Source organism: Saccostrea echinata, unplaced genomic scaffold (genome assembly GCF_033153115.1).
Source record: "Saccostrea echinata isolate AGI-Se365-2 ecotype Australia unplaced genomic scaffold, CSIRO_AGI_Sech_v1 ptg000054l, whole genome shotgun sequence".
NCBI classification, from domain to species: Eukaryota; Metazoa; Mollusca; class Bivalvia; order Ostreida; family Ostreidae; genus Saccostrea; species Saccostrea echinata.
Window position 1 is genome coordinate 27,192,550 of NW_026889803.1, and position 23,259 is coordinate 27,215,808.

General features: G+C 33.4%; 2 protein-coding genes across 2 annotated transcripts; both read left to right on the forward strand.

Moving 5' to 3' along the window:
- The first annotated feature begins 5,033 nt into the window (after positions 1-5,033).
- On the forward strand, positions 5,034-6,119 carry LOC133204747 (neuropeptides capa receptor-like). Its single transcript, XM_061340489.1, has one exon. It carries the CDS (start codon positions 5,046-5,048, stop codon positions 6,117-6,119), a length of 1,074 nt encoding a protein of 357 aa, XP_061196473.1. The 5' UTR covers positions 5,034-5,045.
- Positions 6,120-10,053: 3,934 nt separating this feature from the next.
- On the forward strand, positions 10,054-10,760 carry LOC133204748 (signal recognition particle subunit SRP72-like). Its single transcript, XM_061340490.1, has 2 exons — positions 10,054-10,353; positions 10,435-10,760. The coding sequence occupies exons 1-2, from the start codon at positions 10,125-10,127 to the stop codon at positions 10,758-10,760; spliced, it is 555 nt and encodes a 184-aa protein (XP_061196474.1). The 5' UTR covers positions 10,054-10,124.
- The last annotated feature ends 12,499 nt before the right edge of the window (positions 10,761-23,259 follow it).

Genomic DNA, 23,259 nt, shown 5'->3' on the forward strand with positions numbered 1-23,259 from the left:
ATAACATAACATATCGCTAATCTTTTAATAAATCCATGATTTTTCATGACAGTCAAGTAATTTCGCAGTCTACATTATGAAAATTAAGCTATTTTACTTGATTTCAAGATAAAGGAGAAATCATGATGTCCAATTATTACACAAATTATAAATTACTAGAATAGGACGGGACCAGAGGATGGTAGTCCGACTGTTTTTAAATGTACACAGACTCTGCAGTTTTAAGATCATTAGACTGTATGAATAAATAATGTGAGGTTTCTCACAACCTCTGCACATTGAATTTAGCTCAACTGAGCCAAAGCCACAGATGAGTTTTCTGATCTAAGCTTGTCCGTCTGTTTGTATGCCGTTTATTTTCACATCCGCAAGAATCACATAATCAAATTTAACCAAATTTTGCCACATCGTTCTTGGGTAAAGTAATTCAGTTTGTTTAAATGTAAGGTCATGCTCCCTCCAAGGGGAATTAATCAATGAAATATATGGAGATAGCGAACAGTATTCAAACTCAAAAGTCCATTCAAACAATACAAATCAGGAGCAGAGCAAACACGGAACTCTAAAAATCAGAGGTGGGTTCAGGTGCCATGGGGAAGCGAGCATCCCTTGCCGACCGGTTACGCCCGCCGTGTGCTCCTTGTCATAATCGGGAAATAACGAAAAATCAGTCGACAATTCAGTGTGTAAACAATGGTCTAACAACTAGTATGAAAAACGTCGGTCAGTCAACAAGGAAACGATGGAAAAGCTGAAGTCATTCTGTTTGTCATACAGTTTTGTTGTATTTTTAAAAAAAAATTATTTATTCTTAATTCGCACATATCACAAATGCACACAATCCCAATTACATACAATACAAAACATGTGTGAAAGAATTTTTAGAGATTGAGAAAGGAAGAGAGAGAAGGGGGAAGAAAAGGGGGAACTAAACTTTTCAATATATTGTTAATAAAATGATTTTAGAGTTTTTAAAGTTTTTCATCAATTTCCTGACTATGTCTTGTAAATTCGTCACATTGACATTTTTTTAAACAGTATAAACTTTTCAATTCTAATTCTATCAGTAATTACATGTTTTAAAGCCCCAATACTTAATTTTGCTGGTTTTGTGAACTTACTTGAAAAGATGTACTGTTTAAAAGTCTTAATTAGAATTTTTTGAGTTTTTAAAAGGTCGATCTCTTTTTGCATTTACAATTTTGCAATTTAGTTGTTAGTTGGCCTTTATCGTCTATAGTCAGTAAAACATCTAAATATGAAACAGATGTGGCAGATTAGTGGTGTCTTTTACTTCAAGTTCACTGGGATATATAGAGTCCACATATGAATGGAAGTAACTACTGTTAATTGATATCAAAACATCACAGATATACATGTATCTGAATGCCGTGTTGAAGATCACAGAAAGTGGTTTTTTTTTTCTTCTCATGTAGAAGTATTTGAATAAATTCTGCGTCATAGGAATATAAAGACAAGTCGGCTAATAAAGAAGCACAATTAGTGCCCATCACATTTCCAACATCTAGGAAGTCCTGGTCTCTGAAGACTACATAAATGTTGTCAATGAGGAACTCCAGCATCCTTTTAATATCAGTATACTTTTGTGTTGAATCAGAGTGATTTTTAAGGAATTCATTTTATTGATGACCAATCACAAGACACTAAAATGTCCGAGTTTCATAAAATATATGGAAATAACGAACATTAATTTATTCAAGCTCACAAGTCCATTCAGGAGCAGAGCAAACCGTCGACATTTCAGTGTGTAAATAATGGCCTAACAATTAGTATGAAAGACGTCAGTCAGCATTTGACTTAGTGATAGATTGTACTTGCTGACAAGGTCATTGTATCAACAAATGAACTTACAAAATGATGACTTCAAACGAGACTGTTGATATTCGTGTTTCATCAATTTGTTTGTCAATAACTTACCTCGATTTAGAAATTGTTCATACGTAGCGCATACTCTTGCGTATTGAATCATTGACAGATATAAACCCCATATGCAAGTCATAAAGGTATATTGCTGCATAAGTAAGGGAAGTTGACGATTGAAAAGTTAGAGTCATCACGCTAATCATAAAGCTTTGTTGTCAGATTACCATTATCGTCTTTTTCTAGTAAAATATCTAAATATGAAACAGATGTATCAGACTCTGTGGTATCTTTTATTTCAAGCTCACTGGAGTATATCGTGTCGACATGTGAATGGAAATAGCTATTGTCAATATATCTAAATATCTAGGTGGTTTTTCGAGACCAGGCCCCAGGATCATGAAATAGACTTTTAAAAGTCAAAATTTCAGTCGTCCATAAAATATTTATTACTTGTGAATCTAAACTCATAATTTGCATGCAACAGCAGTTTATTGCTGCAAAGTGAAAAAGCATTTTCATTTTGGACTGCTACATTAATTTTCTAAATCATTTTAGTGGAATATACATTTTTTGACTTAAGCTTAAGATGTTTCATGATCCTGGGGCCAGTCTTCCAACAATCCCATGGTTACCAATTGCGCCCAATTATTAGCAGACCATTTTTGTATTCATATGAAAAAGAATTTATTTAAAATCTTACACATGAGAAGAAGAAAACACTTGCTGTGGTCTTCAACTCGACATTTAACCCAACTCGACTCAATCAAAAAAATACAAACATCATCTTCGTCAAATTTGTTCAAAATGTGGTCAATGATGGGGCATTTGACAAAGAAATAAATAGGATGGAAATTCGTTTAATATCTTCGTCTCAAGAGCAAAAGGCTATTAGTGATATTGATATGCATGTATTCCCATGTAGTGTGGTGAAGATAGAGTTTGGCCAAATCCTGGTTTATTTGAATAAATGGATGGCTATGATATACTACTTACAGAAAAAAAATAAAAGGGATATTTTTAAATAAATAACACACAAATAAGGGGGTGCAATCAGGTAATTTCTAAAGAAAAAGAAAGTGTCTTGTACAGGAAATGGATTTTTTTTAGTAATTATATCTTTCCCTAGTTTAACTAATTCAAACATTGTCAAGAAGAAAAAAAAATCAAACAAAACAAAACGGAAAATTAAGTCTCATCATAAGAGGTCTTATATAACGAGAACATTATTCTATTATTTCGAGATATTTTTATTCAATCGTTCTTGTTATTATGATTGTTATCTTTTTCTTCGTTTCAGAGGATAAATTTAAAATTAGATTATTTTTTTTTATACCTTTCGAATTTGGGGTCAAAATGCCATGCTAGAATTAAATTGTTTTTTGCTTTTTTAATATTTTAGACAGAATATAAAGGGTTATTAATGACAATTTTGAAACGTATGCTAAGGGCAGAGAAAGAAAGCTATAATTTTATATCTTAATGTTTTTATACAAATTAAAGGTTACAAATGACATTTAGAAACGTATGCAAAGGACAAAGAAATAAAAATGTAATTCTAAATCTGAATGTTTTCATATTTACCCCGTTATCACGTATAGAGATCACTCATTGGATATTTTTTCCATATACCACAGTTGTGACGTCACAATGGTAATGAAGTAAAAGAATGTAGCATCATATATAAAAAGTTTTTATATATGATGCTACATAATATATGTAAAATATGTGATGTACCAGTGAAGTTTGAAATAAAAATAGTTTCCGAAAAAGTTTCGAATATATTCGACTATCGTTCGAATAATGCAATCGAATATTCGACTAAAGAAAATAAATATTTTGACATCCCTAATAAAAACAATGTAAAACAGTGAAAGTTATATATAAAACATGAAATGTATGGAGATAACGAACAGTACTCAAGCTCAAGGGTCCATTAATCAATACAAATTTTGAAGAAAGAGCAAACAAGGACCTCTAAAACATCAGAGGTGGGATCAGGTGCCATGGAGGAGTGAACATCCCCTGCCGAGCGGTCACACTCGGCTTGTGCTCCTTGTCATGATCGGAAAATAACGGAAAAATCCGTCGACAATTCAATATGTAAATAATGACCTAACAATTAGTATAAAAGAAGTCAGTCAGCATTTGACTTAATGATAAATTGTATTTGCTGACAAGGTCATTGTATTGACCATAGAACTTACGAAATGGCGACTTTAAACGAGACTGCTGATATTCTTGTTTCATCAACTTGTTTGTCAATAACTTACCTCGTTTTAGAAATTGTTCATACGTAGAGCATACTCAACCGAGAGATATAAATCCCGTATGCAGGTGATAAAGGTATATTGCTGCATAAGTAAGGGAAGTTGATGATTTATGTGATAAAAAGAATCGAATCTCTCATAATTTGTGGTTGGATATAATTTTTATCCAACTCGCTGATTGTTTTTTAAATCCCTCACCAAGGCTCGGAGATTAAAAAAAATCTTTGGATAAAAAATCATATTCAACCACAAATCATTGGAGACCCTATATTAATCACACGTTTACTCCTTTGTGCAGTGGATATCAATCATATAATATCGTTTTTATATCAACAGTTGTGACGTGACAATGGTTTTTGCATGAAAGTGATGAAGTCAAATGAAGTGGATTTAATCATATATAAAACCAATGTAAAACATGTGATAGCTCTGTGTAAAACGTGTGATAAAATGAATCTCCCATGGTTTGATATGATTTTTATCCAATTTAACGAGTTGTGTACTTTTTATCCCCAAGCCTTGGCGATTATATTAACGTCTTGGAGACAGTGTAGTTTTATAGACGTCATTAATAATTCTGAATTATTCTTTTTATCATAAATACAAAAGATCAAATACTGCTATTCATTCATTCTATTTTATTCAAATTCAAGGATGTGTCCAATTACTGATGAATGACAAAATTCAATTAGCACCTAAGATTCTATTCATTAACACATCTGAAGTAGCAACATTTAAGGAGAAATTCCAAACATAACAACCATAGATAAAAAGATTTCATCTTTTGCTGTGTGAATTGATTTCATATCATTCATAAAATAGGACTCCTTTGAAACAAAGGGACACCATTAAAAAATGGATGGTATGCACCTTCATATACTTAGGTCACTAAATATGACTAGCAATTCAACCTTGAGCATTGATGACCTTCTCGACTACTTTGATATCAAGGAAGACGAACCCCCCAAACGTGTCAGGAACGAGACCATCATTTTTGGAGGACCTTTTGTCTATTTTGTAGGAGTGGTCGGGAACGTTTTGGCTCTTACTGTTATGCCACATTTTGCGCGTCGTGTGTCCACATACATGTACCTCTTGGTTTTGTGTATACTGGACTTGTGCGTGCTCCATCTTGGTTTACTGGTCATCTGGCTTCGAGAGATTCTAGAAATTGACCTCCACTCCCTGTCAAGTTTCTCGTGTAAGACTCTAACGTTTCTTGGCTACGTCTGCAGCGATTCGTCTGTTTGGTTGGTGATGGCTGTCACCTTCGAACGATTCATGACAATGTGTCATCCACTAAAGGCCACCTCTCTTTGCCGGGTCCGTCAGGCGGTGTTTATCATTATCCTAATTCTCGTCTTCATCCTTTTGATAAATCTTCACATATTCTGGACAATAGGTCTTATGCCGGACAGCAATAATTCTACTGTGTGTGGTCAACGGAAAGACATCACCCTTATTTGGCCTTATGTTGACTTACTGGTGTATTTCGTCATTCCATTTCTAAGTACTGGAATCTTCAATTACAAAATTATAAGAAAAATTCGCGGAATGAAGAGAAATTCCCAGCTAAACATTTCCTTGACAAATGTAAAGGCTTTCATGACAAAGAAGACTAATGTCAGAAAAAAGTTGACGGTGATGATGGTGATTCTGTCGCTTACATTTGTAATAACGACATTTCCTATGGTTTGCATGCTTTGTGTGACAGCGGTGCTGAAAACTCTCTCTCAACCTATTGATATTAATCGTCAACTGTTCAACAAAATGTTTTCCTTTGCTGAACTCCTCATGTTTACAAATCATGCTGTTAATTTCTACTTATATGTCGCCAGTTCTAGAAAATTCCGGAAGGCATTAAGACAGGTTTTATGTGAATGCAAAGTTTCTGACTCTTCTGTTTTTGAACGCTCAGAGAATAAGTACAGTAATAACTTTGTTGCAGCCGACACGCTGTATTCTTGAAAGTGTCAAATAATATGAAATTGTAATGCATAATTAGTATTAAATACTGATTTTACAACTTAAAATTTCAAAGTTCTTTTGATTAAAAATTTACAATTATGTGGTCTATATGAATGGATCCACGTAAAAGACCAAAGACAATGATTGTTAATTTTTTAATTTGTTTTTTTTTTCTTAAAAAAAAATGGATTGGATGGATGATGCTGAAAATGCTTATACAACGCAAAATGTCGTGAATTATTATGAAAAGCCTATTGCTCGACTGGTAGTACTTATTAAAACACGATCACACCGGACTTTATAAGTATAATTAGAGAAATTTTTTGAAGTTTTTGACATACAGGACCACTGAAAGACTTCAAGATTCAAAAACCGATCCCCTCTAGTTATAAATATACACGTATCAAACGAATTTCTTATTTACATTAATATTTCTTATATTTTCATGAAATATTTTAAGTAGATTACAATTGCTTCAAAGAGAACCATTGCTTAGTTGTTTTTTTTTTAAATTTATTTCTTGTAAAAACCAAATGAAAACGCCATGCATATGGTCGGATAAAACTTTATCGTACATAAAGAAAAATTACAAAACACCCGTTTATAAAGTTTTTCAGGTAATTTTCAGGTATACTGAGTAAACAAGGAATCTTTTAAGTTTGTTGTTTTGTTTTGATGGTTTGTCACGTTTACGAAAATAAATACAGTCAAACTTCGCTATCTTAAACTCAATGGGACTAACTGAGAAAAAAATTTCGAGATATCCAAATGTTCGAGATATTACGGTTAGAATTTAAAAAAAAAAAAAATAGTGGTCTTGACTTTCAAAGCACTTCGACATACCATTATCCATTGTCGAGATATCAGCTCGAAATGACGAAGTTCAAGTGTACAAGTCATTAATATTTTCATATTATCCTTAAAAAAATTTCTATAGTGAAATCGGTAAGCCTCCAGTCAAAATAACAATTAATTCAATAAAAATTAACAGATGTAGTACGAGTGTTTAATTCCCTATTCACTATATCCCTTTGAACTCGAAATAAAAGACACGACAGAGTCTGACACATCTCTTTCTAATTTGGATATTTTAGTAGGAGAGAAATATTAAAGGGATCTGGGCACAAATATGAAGTTAATGATTTCTAAAATTTTTAGTATAATATAATGATTTATATGTTGCAAGAACATTTCACTCAAAATATTATAAAAGCGTTTTTAAAAACTTCTATCTGGAAATTATTAAAGCTACGAATTTCTGGACGCATTTGATTGACGCACACCCCTGCACTTACACGAAGTAAATTTTATCCCTGTTTAAGAAAAGTGAAAAAAATTGTTGTGTATTAATGAAAAATAGTAAAATTATACTCAGGAAGATTCAGTTTAGAAAGGTGAGAAATCACCAGTATTTTCAGTCCGTGCTCAGTGATGTATGCAGAGTAAACAAATTGAACATACCCGGTAAAACGTAAACATAAACAATAACAGAGCTCTGTGTTTACAAAAACAGGTATTTGACATGATATTATGAAGAATGTTTTTGTCTTTGAATTTTAAGATTTTTCATTTAAGTTCAATTCATTAAACCCGATCATGACAAGGAGTACACGGCGGGTGTGACTGGTTGACAGGGGATGCTTACTCCTCCATGGCACCTGATCCCACCTCCAATGGAATTTTGAGCATGCTTACTGTTCATTATCTTCATATTTCGTAATAAAAATTAACATTTTATATGGGAATATGAGGCAGATTAAGGATCCTTTACTATATAAAAATTGTTTTAATGAATTTTAAATAATAAGCGTTGATTGAGGGAAAATAATTTTTTTTATTTTTAATTTTCACCCCCAGAGAATAACATAAATATGTTATGAAATATACTTCTAATGCAATTTGTGATCAATTGGTTAAATGGACATTTATATGCCCTCAATATTTCTCCCACATGCCAGAGGTTTTGACAATTAATTTGTTTTTATAGTCTTTAAGGTTAATCAAATCACGTCTACCCGTATTTTGCAAATTCTAGGATGGCATGAAAGTTTGCTATCATAACATGTACATGTTCTATGAGTTTAAAATACAGAGGATTTTTATTTATTTATATTTATTTATTTACAAAACAGACATGACAAATACTTTTAGAGATCGAAAATTCGAGAGAACAGGGTTTGCTTGTTTCATTACGGGGAAATGTCAAGACCCTTATTATGCAAATGAATGTATGTGTGAATACACTGAAATTTATGCTCAGAATGTCATGGCAGTACATGTCTATTACGAGGAATATTTTAACCATTGGAAAGTGAAGTCGCAACAAGAACATGTTATTTTTCATTTTTACAAAATTATGTATGAAGATCCAACCAATAAAAAGACCACATTCTTATCGGCATACCGCGCCAACTCGGTGTTGAACCACCAACTTGATGGACCATCCAACAATAGGGGAAAATTGACCAAATGGCATCATGCATAGTTAAAACATATTTTAGTGTAAATAATTGAATTAAGCCAACCTTGAATTACTGTTTTGGAGTTTTGAAGAAACCTCGCTGAATAAACTGCTTTAATGCTGCCTACAATATGGTTAAAACCCACGTGGCGGGGAAAGATTTAAGGATCAAACACGTGGGTGCGGTCTTTTTTCCTATACAGTTTGTAGTCCCGATCTCTAAAACTACATAAATATTGTCAATGAGGAACCCTGGCATCTTTTTAAGTTAAACCTAGAAGATCGGATCTTCCAACAATCTACTGGAATTCCCATTGGCACTAACTGTATTCTTTAACAACCGACCTGTTTTTATATTCTTATTTATTCAAAAAAATTCTACATGAGAAGAAAACTCTTGAAGTTGCTTCTAATTGAACATTTCGATATATCGACATGTTATCAGTTTACAAGAAATATGGAGATATTCTTATTCATATATCAGCTCAATATTTTTATTCATATGTCAGCTCGATATACTAGTATCACAGTGAACTCGAAATACACAGTAATACACAGTAAAAGACACAACAGAGTCTGTTACATCTGTTTCATAATTAGATGTTTTACTGACTACATGATTGTACATATGTATAATGTTTAACCAACAACTAAACTTCACAAGATGGATGGCTTCAACTCTTCCATCGTCAACTTTCCGTATTTATGTAGTAATATTCCATTGAGACACGTAGGTGGGCCTTCTGTTTGTTCTTTTGATACTGAATTATGTCTGAATGTTAGGAAAAACCAAGTTAGGAAAAACAAAGACAAATTAAAGAAACACCACTCTTGTCAGGATTTGTTTAACACCTTGGAGGAGGTACCAAATAAGTATCTTTAAATCATTATGATTGTTAATAGAGGATTAGACAATAACATTAGAGCATAGTTAAAAGAAGGATATATAATACGTTAAAGAAAACATCATACTCTCTCCTCATGAAAAGAAGGATAAGAAAGACAAAGCTTCTGATAATATTTAACTCTAAATTAGTAAGACCGCCAAAATAAGGTTGAAATACAAAATCACATAAGAAGGGACGCTCAGAAAACCTTGGGGGATGTAGAGAGGTAAAAGTCAAGAAAGAAAACTCTCGAAGAAAACCTGGAGGAGAAAAATGAATGTAGAGAAGTAAAAGTGAATGTTCTTCAGACCATTCATTGTGCATTCTTCGTCATTGTGCATTTAATAATGACTTTTACTAGGCTCCGAACACTAAATTAGTGATGGTTAAGCTGTACCTTACTCAGGGTCATGTGTATGAAGCCTGTAACTCACTAAAGTCACTGGGGGAGGGGGGTATAAGATACCAACTAGGGGTGGTATAGTCTTAGTTACTCTGTATCTGAATCAATAAGACTAGGACTCAGCCTCTGAAGTACCGGTTCTGACAGTATACTGGTTCAACACGAACTAGCGACAGTCACCCTTTCTTCCTGTTCTTACGCGAGCCAATGCTGACGTCCAGTTGAAGAACGGAAGTCCTCAACAATCTGCTAAAATGTTAGAAGAGCTGAACAAGAAGAAATCGGATGATCCTAGAATTCTTGCGCAGCTGATCACTGCCTATTCCCAGTTTGATCCAGCGAAAGCTAAACCTTGCAGTAAGGACTTGCCGTCTGTTGAGAAGATTGCTCTTACTCTGGACATTGATGTGGATCAGCTCGAGCCCTCCTTCAGCACGCTTGGCCCCAAATATATGAAGAGAGCAGACACAGCTCCATTACCAGGTGATGTGATTATCAACATGTAGAAAAAGAGGAACGGTTAGATGCCTAAGATTCCTGATGCTGAGATAAACCCAGAATGATGGCTGCCAAAGAAGGAGAGTTCGAATTGCAGAGAAAAGAGAAGGGACAAGAGCAAGGAAATCGGTAAAGGTCCACAAGGTGCCAACAGTGGAATTACTGACAGTCTGGATGCCAGTAAGACCCCTGGAAGTGACCCAAACTCACCAAAACCCAGCACTGCAACCACAACTAGCCCCACAGCCTCATCCTCTGTCCCAGCTGCTCAGGCCCCCCGCCAACAGAAACCAGCCCAAGCACAAAAACGGAAAAATAAGGGGTCAAGGGAGGAAAATGGTGATTCTAATCTTTATCAAAAGATTAAGAGAATACAAAAATGTGTCTGCTAATAACAATTACTCTTGTTAATTGATAATACATGTACGTCGTCGATCTATCTAAATGTCGAGTTGAAGGCTACAACAAGTGTTTTCTTCTTCAAGTATATGTTTTTGAATAAATTCTGCTTCATATGAAAACAAAATAGGTCAGATATTAACGGGGCGCAATTGGTACCAATGGAAAGTAATTGAAAAAAATGGTCAATTATAAACTTTGAGAAATGTAATTAATTACATTCAATTACAATTACATTTTTTGTTTACCCATCCCTAGGCCTGGTTTGTTCTAACAAGTAAATCTACCAGAATATTTCCTAAATGTTTGAACAATACAGAAACACTGGCACCAGACAATATTTATTTTTTATATACTCTTGCCTAAAAGTTACACGTATTTGTTCTATAGGATTTTTGAAAATAAAACTAAAGTAATTGAAATTTATTTAATTACATTCCTTAAAGTAATTGAGAGTAATTAATTACATTTGTAAAAATCAGTTTAATTGTAATTGCAAGAGATTGTCAAAATTGTCAATGTATTTGAAAGTATTTAATTACATTTTCAAAGTAATCGACCTCGACCCTGGTACAAACCTTACAGTGCCTAGATATTGAACATCCAAAACAAAATCCTCCTAAGTGTTGTTGTTCTTCTTCTTTCAGCAAAAGTCCCTCTGGACACGTCATTACCGGTGATATTAATATAGTTGAAAATGAAGACCTAAAAGCATTGATCGTAAAGGTCCTAAATACAGCAAGCCCCGATCTTTCAATTGGCGACAGAACTTCATTTGAATTCTGTCGAAGATTATGCCAGACTTATGGTTAAATATGAAAAGGAAGATCTGAACACTTTCTCAGAATGGATTAAGAATTTTAGAAATATATTAAAGAATCATATTAGAAAGTTAAAAGACAATATACAAACAATCTATCCTACCGTATTCACTAAATCGGAGGTGCTAAAAGAATTAAAAGAATTAGAAAGACTTTTATGGTTCCAGCAGACAAGTCATATAACAATATCGTCTTTGTTTGTAAGGCTCATTAATTTAACTGAATTTTAAAAGAACTTAGTTTTAATTCTGCGTCTGGAAATCCAACGTATACTCACTGTTTCACTTTCTAAGGATGAAATTCTTCAAAGTCACATTTCAGTGTTAAACACTTTGAACAAACACGTCAATCAAAATCTGTTTCATATTTGAATATTTTACTAGATAAAGATGTTAATGGTAATCTAACAACAAAGCTTTATAATAAACGTGATGACTTTAACTTTCCAATCGTCAACTTCCCTTACTTATGCAGCAATATACCCTCATCACCTGCATATGGGGTTTATATCTCTCAGTTGATTCGATATACGCAAGAGCATGCCCTACTTTTGAACAATTTCTAAAACGAAGTAAGTTATTAACAAACAAGTTGATGAAACGCGAATATCAACATTCTCGTTTAAAGTCATCATTTTGTAAGTTCTATGGTCGATACAATGACCTTGTCAGCAAATAAATCTATCACTAAGTCAAATGCTGACATCTTTCATACTAATTGTTAGGCCATTATTTACACACTGAATTGTCGACGGATATTTCCATTATTTCCAGATCATAACAAGGAGCACACGGCGGGTGTGATTGGTCGGCAGGGGATGCTCACTCCTCCATGGTACCTGATCCCACCTCTGATGTTTTAGAGGTCCGTGTTTGCTCTACTCCTGATTTGTATTGTTTGAATGGGCTCTTGAGCTTGAACACTGTTCGTTATCTCCATATATTTTATGAAACTCCGATATTTTCGTGTCTTGTGATTGGTCATCAATAAAATTACTTCGTTAAAAATCATTCTGATTTAACACAAAAGTACATTGATATTAAAAGGATGCTGGACTCCCTCATTGACAATATTTATGTATAGTCTTCGGAGAACAGGACTCCCAAGATGTTGGAATTGTGATGGACACTAATTGTGCTTCTTTATTAGCCGACTTGTTTTTATATTCCTATGACGCAGAATTTATTCAAATGCATCTACATGAGGAAAAAAAAACACTTGATGTGATCTTCAACTCGACATTCAGATACATGTACTAGTATATCTATGATGTTTTGATATCAATTAACAATTAATTGTAGTTACTTCCATTCATATGTGGACTCTATAAATCCCAGTGAACTTGAAGTAAAAGACACCACTAATCTGCCACATCTGTTTCATATTAAGATGTTTTACTGACTATAGACGACAAAGGAAACTAACAACTAAATTTCAAAATTGTAAATGCAAAAAGACATCGACCTTTTAAAAGCTCAAAAAATTCTAATTAAGACTATTAAACAGTACATCTTTTCAATTAAGTTCACAAAACCAGCAAAATTAAGTACTGGGGCTTTAAAACATGTAATTACTGATAGAATTAGAATTGAAAAGTTTATACTGTTAAAAAAAATATAAAGGACAAGGTATGGTAACGGCCGAATCTGGCCCCTTATTTGATGTTAAAATCGGAACACAGTTAAAACTGTGATAGTTTGTTGTTAAGAACTAAAAATGATGCTTGTTTTAAAAACAGCACTCATTTTGATTCAAAGATTACACGGAGTCCACAAGATGGTGCAGAAGTATGACATTTTCCCAAATTCCCTCAATTCTGGTGGAATTTTGTCAAATTCAAGATACTTTTCACTTCGGGAAACATAGAGCACAAGCTTGCCTATCTGAGATTTTTATACACAAGATGCATCTGGTACTAGTGTATGAAATATATAAATTTGGTAGATAGGCAAGCTTGTGCTCTATGTTTTGTAAAACAAAATGTGCTGTAAAATCGATGAAAATTTGCATAAAAATGAGAAAATTCGGAAATTGACATATTTTCTGACCCTCCTGTGACCTCTGTGTATTCCATAACTTAGAATCAATACTCATTTTGTGGTAGGGGTGACAACAGGTTTTCATTGATAAACTGTTGCCTCATTCTAAAAGACACCCAAAACCAGGGGCCAAAAAGGGGTCTTAGCCTATCTTGTCCTTTGAGAAATTTTAATGCATTGGCAGGAAATTGATAAAAAACTTTAAAAACTCTAAAATCATTTTTTATTAGCAATATGTTGAAAAGTTCAGTCCCCCTCTCTCTTCCCCCTTCTCTCTCTTTCTTTCTCAATCTCTAAAAATTCTTTCTCACATTTTTTGTCTTGTATTGTTTGCAAAAAAAAAAACCAACAACAACAAAAAACAAACAAACAAACAAAACAAAACAAAAAATGTATGACAAATGGGATGACTTAAGCTTTTCCATCGTTTCCTTGTTTGTGTAGCAATATGTGACTTGTACATGGTATTCACGTCTCCCAACTTATTCGATACTCAAGAGCATGCTCCGAGTACGATCTTTTTTTTTTTAAACCGAGGCAGTCTACTGACAGGTCAGCATTTCTTAAATTCTATGATCGTTATATTAATAACTTTGTTAACAAATATAACCTATCATTGGGTCGTATTTTGGCTGACGCGTTTCAAATGTTATACCTTTGTTTTTATACTAAATTTCTATACCTATCAAAACATAGGCCCACGGCGGGTGTGACCGGTCGACAGAGGATGCTTACTCCTCCGAAGCACCCGATTCAACCTCTGAAATTATATATATATATATATATATATATATATATATATATATATATATATATATATATATATATATATATATATATATATATATATATATATATATATATATATATGACCGGTTGACAGAGAATGCTTACTTCTCCTTGGCACCTGATTCCACCTCTGAAATTATACATATACTCAAGATGTAACCAACTTCGATTAAAAAAGGAAAAGAACAAATAGACATTCGTTAAAATAATAGAAAAACGTTTTGCTTATAAGAGGGCAAACTACAAGAACCCAGATTATTTACATGTAAATAGTAACCTCGCAGAAGGATCATAAAGAAAACAAATATAATTTTACACAAATTGCTATATACCCCTTAAATTTTAAAACCTTGCTTATCAATCAATGGACCACCTGGCATCAATAAATATGTGCAGATAATACCATTTATTTTTTTTTTTATGTACTCATTCTGTACTGGAGCAGAAATACTGTTTTTTGATAGCAAATTTATACGTGTATTTGTATCTGTTCTAATTCGCTAACGGTCATTACCGAAGACAGAGTATGCTTAATTAATAGTGTCCGATTCCAACACACCGGAAAACGAGGGCTTCGTTAGCGGAAAGGTTTTTGACAGTTTTTATGCTTTACAACATGTTGATTACCTTTACTTACAGCGTATTTTGTGATTTACCTAAATATGAGTTTTATACCATAGCTCCTACATTTTAGCTCTAATTAACTCAAGGTTTTGTCCAATTAAAGTACATATAGGTAACTAACAGAGACTGAACCCGCACACGACCATTGAAAGCTACACTCTTTGGCAAAGAAGCCAAGAATGCACCTGTAAATATCAACAGAAAAAAGCATATTTTCCTTTTTTTCTTTCTTTGCTATTCAATTCTGATCACATCAGTTAAAGCAAAAATTACATGAATTTATTTCCCTTTTTCAGTCAATTTTTAACAATGAAACATTAAAAGCTTTTTTTAAAACAATACACTACTTGTATTTTAACGTGTTCTTTTAAGTACAAATTATAAATCCGTTCTACTTAATTGGGTGTGTTCCCATTTCGCCGTACCTTAATTGATACAAATTTGTTTTTACGCTTAACTCATACATATATGAAATATTCATATAATTTTAATTTGTCCTTTTTGATTTTCTCGTTTTATATTTCCAAATCATTAATTTTAAACTGTCAATACTTTCGTTTGTAAAGAAATTTTAGAAAACTCTTAGGTCAAAAATGAAAGTGTCATTCAAAACCTTGAATAAAATTTTTACATTGCTCTTCTGTTGATAAAAGCTCTTCGTGATTGAGAGGCCCGGATTCGATTCTCGTTCGCCGCGCCACGTAAAACCTTAGACGTAAACAAAGGTAGTGGTACTAGAAGTGAAAGTCGCGGGTCTTTCGGATGAGACCTTATAAACCGAGGTCCCGTGTCACGGAAGGCGTTGGTACGATAAAGAACTTTTAAAGTTCAATGGCCCTGAGTGCCGAATATAGATCTAAATTTGAGTGAAAAATTCTCGAGTGGAGCGTAAAACAAAATACAATCAATGATTCTATTTTGATAAAACTAATTGAATTATTGGATCTATACGATAACAATTGTTTACAACGAAATTGAATTTAGTTTATAAAATAAAATCCTTGGTAGTAATTTCATTCTATCAGTCATTTGCAATAATACCTTATAACGTGGGGGTAATTACATGTACACAAGTACCCAATACAACCAATCCTTTTATGTACAAACTACACTGTACATTTGAGATGGATTGCAACACGTGTTAGAAAAACTGTTGTATCCCTCTACTTAATTGTTAGTATCGGTAACACACAGAGGTGAATGCATTATTGTAATATGCATGTACTATAGTTCAAATGTATAAATCCAACTTTTAGCTAGGTTGTTATTCTTGTTTATCATAATGAGGAAAAATCAAATGAGGATGTTTTTGAAGCCCTCACATTGTTGATTGCAAGAAGTGTTAAGCTTCCAATCCTCTTTGTAGTTAGAAGTTTTTAAATACTTATTTTAAATCGATGAACGCGGAGTGATGGATGTGTGAACTTTATAATTCGCAGTAGTATGTTTATATTCATACTAGTATTCAGTTGTTTACTGTCTTGTCATGTAGGAATTCGAAAGAAGACACAAATTTTCTCCAACAACCACGTGTCACATTCCATGACAGATTGCAAAACAACACAACGGGTTCTTTAGGAACTCTGTGAAACAAATAAAATGTCACTATGAGTTATTATCATGTGGCAAGAATATTCGTAAAAACTGAGATTGTATTCTCAACAAAATTGTGCATTCATTCAAAATCATAAAAGCTTGTGAGAGTTTTGTTTGAAATTGAAACTGTTGTCTGACCTAAAGAAATTAATTATATATAGCTTGTTTGGTTATTCCTCACTTTGAGTCACAAAACCCATCTTATGATGTTTAATATCAATGTGCACATTATGCATATATATATTCGACAGGGATACTGTGAGAAAAACCTATTCATGGCCTTTTCTTTCCTTTCAAAATTCCAAATTAAATCGAACTTAACTCTTTAAAACTTCTCCATATTGATTTTTTTTAACACTTTTTATAAAGGGGGTGGGGGTGGGTAGCTGGGAATGGGGTTCTAGAGCAGATTCAACAAAGTACAGAGTGCATTAGTGTTGTCAGAATGGAGCGTTAAAGAAGGAGCGTTCATGATATGAACATAAATTAGTCATTTTAAAAAAGTCGGTGTCGCTGCTAATGCGTATATGTGCTCACAAATATAAACACAAGAACTCTGCAGAAATTTAGTTCATATATGAAAAATATGTGGTAGCATTGCATTCATTTTGCGGAAACATGAGAAATATTTTGATAGAAAAGTCAAATTGAAAAAATTCATAATATGCGGGAAAACCTAATACATCCCTCAAAAATGCACGTTTAAATTACGTAATTTTAGCATGAATTTTAATGCTGCCTTATTAAAATGATCCATATGGGAATACGTATTTGGTAAACTGTCAATATCTCATTCTTTAAAAAAAAACTCAACACTCATTTGCAGTAGCAAATTAATTAATTCTGGTAGATTTTTAATTAATTAAAGAAATCTCTGTCATTGTAGGATAATTTTACAGAATCTTATAAATCAATTTGCGGATGTTAAAATAAAATCTGTAACAAAAACCAGGGGTACATTGATTGGTCGATTTAAGGCATAGATTTTTAATTCAGTGGTCTCTTTAACCCATGAAATTGTCGAAACAGCCGAGTAAGTGCTTATCCTGGTACATCACTGTCCTAGGTGCAAAATAGTCTTTAGAGGGACTAATATGTCATGTCAGTCAAAATTAGGCCCTGTTGTTTGCCTCCAGGGAAGGGTTGACTTATGTTTATGACAAAAAAGAAAAAGGAACGTTCTTTGCACATCCATAATAGAAAACGGAATACAAAGTAGTGGGATATCTGTTCGTCGACAACGGATTGTGTGTGCTCCATCGATATTAACTGATCTTGACAGATATATATTTAATATTCCATTGGCCAAGAGATTGAGCAAAGCTCAAGGACATTCCTGTAGATAAACATTATACGCTTTGAATTTATCGGACTTTTTCATTCTTCAAGAAAAATGACTTGCATTTTCTGGACAGGAGGCTAAATTAAGAATGATTTACACCTCGTACAAAAATGGGAGTAGTTTGGAGGAGGAGGAAATTCAAGAAGTTCTCCGAAATCTACATACACTGGACGACAAAAGGACCATCATTCTAGTGGTTCTAGTTTTGGTTATGATTTTCCCCCTTGCTACAAACGGAATTGTACTGACTACATATTTACGTTTCAAGTGCTTGCGAAGGACGCACGACAAGTTAATTATCAATCTGGCTGTTCTTAACATAATCATAGTCCTAGGTGTACCATTTTACGCCTCATCTCTCATTTTGCCTGCCCATGTGTTTACTAAAAAGCACCTATGTCTCCTTAATTTCACCGTGTTTCGGAGTGGAATTTTGGCATCATTATTTGCTCTGTTGGGTTTGGCATTAGAACGACTCATCTGTATTGTTGACCCTTGGAGGTATCGTCGATTCAAATCGTGGCATGTGATTTTATGGAATGTCTGTTCTTTTATTTTTGGGTATGCATACTTTTTACTTCCTTTTCTGGGTTGGAACAACTGGGATGCCTACGGAGTGTGCACCATTCATGTCTTTACAGACTCATTCCGTATTGGTGCAGAAATTCTTGTTCTTTGTCTTCTGATAGCAAATTCATGTATTCACTTGTATCTGTTCTACATTGCAAGGAGTCATTCGAAAAGAATACATACACTGATAAAAAGTGTGCAACTCCAGCATTCCAGAAAGCGAGGGCTTCGTAAGCGGAAAGCTTTTGTGACAGTTTTTATGCTTGCATTTATGTCTACAATATGTTGGTTACCTCATCTGCTTACCGTGTGTTTTGTGATATACTTAAACATCGGTTTTATATCCAAACAAGTTTTGATGGAGATATCCTACATTCCAGTTTTGCTTAACTCAGGATTTAGTCCCGTTATATTTGGTTACAGAAACCGTCACTTCCGGTCGGCCATCAAAAGTCTGCTAAAGCGAAGGAGCCATGAATGTATTTACTGAAACTCCTTTGTGAAAAAAATACTCCTATGACGAAAGTGTTAGATTTTAAATGAGAAAATTGATGAATACATGTATAAAGACAATCAAGCAAAAAATATATTAAATAAATTTATACAGTCATTTCGTAATCAAAATTGTCCTTTTTTCAATTTTTTTTCAAAGAAAAAAATCAACACAGAAAAAAAGAAAAGGTTGGAGTCAACACTGTTAAACAATTTAATTTTACCTCTTCATGAGACACTCACGATTGAAAGATATTGTGTTTTACAAAGTTTTATTTTAAACAATAAGAAAATGTTTCTAAAAATGGCAAAAATTTGAGAAACAATAAGTTCGTTTAGAATAAAAACAATGATACAATTAACTTTTATTTTTTAAGAAATAAAATTAAGAATAGGAAATTTGAAATTTAAACTGAATTTGTAATAGTGTTAAAGAGGAATTTCATTCCTACTTCAATGGCGACAAGGCCTAATTCAAAGCTATAGTTTTCAGTTCGCCCAATGCTCAAGCTTTTTTTTTTCTTTATTTATATTTTTCAAAATTCTTTTCATTGATCAAATTTGAATTTAAAAAAATCTTCAAGCCTCGTGGTAAGACAATGTGATATTTAAATTTAAAAACAAAATGGAACGAAAAGAGAAAAAGTGGGAAGCAATCGCACGGGCAATGGAATTTAAAGTTCATTTAGAGTATACAAAAAACTTACTCTGAACCCACATATTTCATATTATCAATGATTGGCTCATTCATGGATATTTGTAATTCTTTTAATATCGATTTCATGGTCAAAGTTTTGATATTTATGAATTGAACCCATCCTTCATGTAATTCAATTTTTAGGCGAGGTTGTTTGTAATAGATGCTAAAAACACCACATAAACTGATAAATTTAAATTTGTTCTGATAAGCAGGTAAATGTCTTATAATACAACAATTATACATTCTGTAAAAAGAAAAGCAGCTAAAACAAATGCATTCTGAATAAATCATTTTCAGATAAGTATTTGTTGAAGGAGAATAAAATAGGAGCATTTAATTGTTTTGTTTTTTTTTAAACTGTGTTTTTTCAAATAAGATTTGTTTACGTGTTTAGAATGTCATGTCAACTTTCAAATCATCAGAAGTAATGAATGTGTAATTTTTCATCAGTGCTCTCACGTCATTTTAGATGACAGCTAGAAGAATTTTGATACATGCCTCGAAATCCTGTCACACTCTGAAAAACAAATAACAGTAAAACATCTTTAGTTTGTTTATAATTGAGTCATTCTTTATGTTTATAGTTGAGTCATTCTTTATATGCACTGACTGTCTAGAAGAGGTATTCGTGTTAAAGTGTCGCAAGTGCTTTCTACATAAAATCTAATTTATCGCCTAAAATATCGTTACATTCATGAATTTAATGAATGTCAAGATTTACTTTTGATTGGGTTAAATAGTCTAAATATGCGTTATAACGCTTTGCATAAAAGTTGCAACCGTTTATTAAACATTAAACTAGGCAATTGAATAACAAATTTATTGTTTTTCCTGAACTTCGCATTTGATATTAGGCAACAAACTCTCTTGAGAATCGTTTGTCATGCCAAAATCATTCGATGAAACCGGTTGAATTATTAGCAACTGCGCTCTATAACTCTTTTCTTTGCCACATGAGGAATAATTGGTCTTTTGAACTTAGGCTTTTTGAAATCCGATTTCGGATTCGCATTGGTATCTTGTCCCGAATGAAATCTACATACCCGACTTTGCTACTAATGAAAAAAATATCAGATAATCAGATTGACCTGGTAAAACGGTTTGTATTACGACGACACTTTTTACTCTTATTCTAGAGAAAGATATACAAGGGGATTTTTTATATTGATTTTGCTTACAAAAGTCCTGCTTTGAGGGTCTATGGGGAATGGGAAAGGGGGAGGGTGTCTGGAGCATGTTGTTAGTATGGTATAAATACCGAAAACGGTCACACAGAAAACCACCAGCTATGTACAATCGACTATCATCCTCTCAGGCTCCCAAAACTAGACAATTAACGCGTAACATTTTTGTTCAAATAATATGGATAAAATCTATCAGAGTAGAGGACAAGTGCATCGGTGCATTCTTTAATGGAATGATAAATATATCGTTATCCAGCCTAACAAATATGTGCCATCATTGCGGAAAAGGGTTACATATTTATATGAAATATCAGGATATTTTAAGGAAATTCCACATGCATGTTTTTTTTAAACAATAAATTAGCCAGATCTGTTCTCAAATTTTCTACATCGTTTTTGAAAGACACAAGGATCAACTACTACGTGGTAATATATGCGACCAGACCATAACTGTCTTTAGCAACAGTTTCATTGGCATAAGTGTGAAATATAAGCTGCAGTAATCTTCATGTTTTTCTACACGTAAGCCCTTCAGTATAATATGTGGGTAGCCAATATCATTACCACCACAATGAGAACTGTCGGGTATATCATTTTTCTTAATCATCTCTTGAATGGCAGAAGTCAACCCAAACCCTAATTCCATGCCGATTTATCTAATGAACAGAAGTCCGAAATTGTTATTCATGTTCATTACGTTGAGCACATTTCCGTGGTCTCTGAATACTTAATGGTCCAGCGACCCAGATACTAGTACTTTGCAATATGTAAATTCTCATTTAACATTCGAACAACAGGTCTAACAGAAGAATTCCACCTACCCATGGTTTTGATTTCAATTTCATTCATGTGTTCAAACATATGCGACTTCACTAATTCGGAAAGAATAAGATTTAAAAACAGATACGTGATTGTTCACAATGATAGCTTAGAATAATATCGATTAAAGAATTTGAGGTTAAAAAAGAACCTTAAAATTAAGAATAAGGTGGGTTTTTATTAGATAGATATTAATTTTAAACCTAGCAGAAACTAGATGTGTCGTTAACTCCACGAATGCCACTGCAAGCAGCCAAAATTTCAAATGCAATATTTAGTTTTAAATTTGTATTCAAACTTGACCTGTATTTTCTGGTAAAATGCATGTACCTGCATTTGCAATTTCAACCTTATACATACATCCCTTCAAGAGAGAGCTGAAACTAAAAATTTCTTTTTTTTTTCTAAGTTCAAGAGGGATAACTCTGTCAAAAATCTTTGAACCTCGACCAAATTCGAACTTGACCTGTATTTCCTGGTAAAATACCTGCACATGCAATTTCAACCTTATACAAAAGAGAGCTAAAACTAAAATATGCCCCCCCCCCCTTCAAATAATTGGAATTTTTCTAAGTCCAAGGGACATTACTCTGTCAAACAATTGCTTGATCGTACCCAAAACAGATCTTGATCTAGATATTTTTATGATAAATCTGTATACCAAATTTCATTTCAGTACACACGTGCAACCTCTGCGAAGAAAATGAACGGAAACTGCAAATAATTGGAATTTTTCAAAGTCCAAGGGGCATAACTCTGACAAAAATTGCTTGATCATATCCAAAACAGAACTTGACCTAGATATTCTTATGATAAATCTGTATACCAAATTTCATTTCAGCGTGTGCAACCTCTGCGAAGAAAATAAACGGACACTGTTGGTGGACCAACAGACAGACAGACCGACCGACAGCAGCAAAGCAATATGCCCTTTCTTCTTCATAGGGGGCATAAAAATCATCAGACCATGACCAAATTCGAACTTGATCTGTATTTTCTAGTAAACTACCTGCACAAAGTTCAAGAGGGATAACTCTGTCAAAAATCATCGGACCATGACCAAATTCCAACTAGACCTGCGTATTCCTATGAAGTATCTGTATGTCAAAACTGAGTTGAATGTGTACAACTGTTGCAGAGATAATGAACGGAAAGTGAATGATGAAGGAATGACAGAAGGACGGAACAGGGTAACACTATATGCTCTGGCCCCGGCTTAAAAGCTTTTGAAATATCCATATCCATCCTGGCCCCAGCTTAAAAGCTTTTGAAATATCCATTTATGCCATAAGGACCCCCTTTTTCGGATAACTGATGGGATGGTGCACATTTTGACACAATACAACGCAACACGCATATTTAAGAAACTGAAATGGTCATTTACTTTCCTTATAAATGACAAAGTATAATGCCAAAAACATATAAAATAGTTAAAAGTACAACAAAGAATACAACACCATAGATAATGAGTAGGAATTGTGATTAGTTAAACATTCCAAAAATGCCATAAAATAAT

What these genes read in the sequence shown, in the direction of transcription:
- LOC133204747 (XM_061340489.1), top strand. Translation starts at nt 5,046, where the DNA reads ATGACTAGCAATTCAACCTTGAGCATTGATGACCTTCTCGACTACTTT.
- LOC133204748 (XM_061340490.1), top strand. Translation starts at nt 10,125, where the DNA reads ATGTTAGAAGAGCTGAACAAGAAGAAATCGGATGATCCTAGAATTCTT. An exon ending in AGACACAGCTCCATTACCAG is followed by an intron (nt 10,354 to 10,434) that starts GTGATGTGATTA and finishes ACCCAGAATGAT; the next exon opens with GGCTGCCAAAGAAGGAGAGT.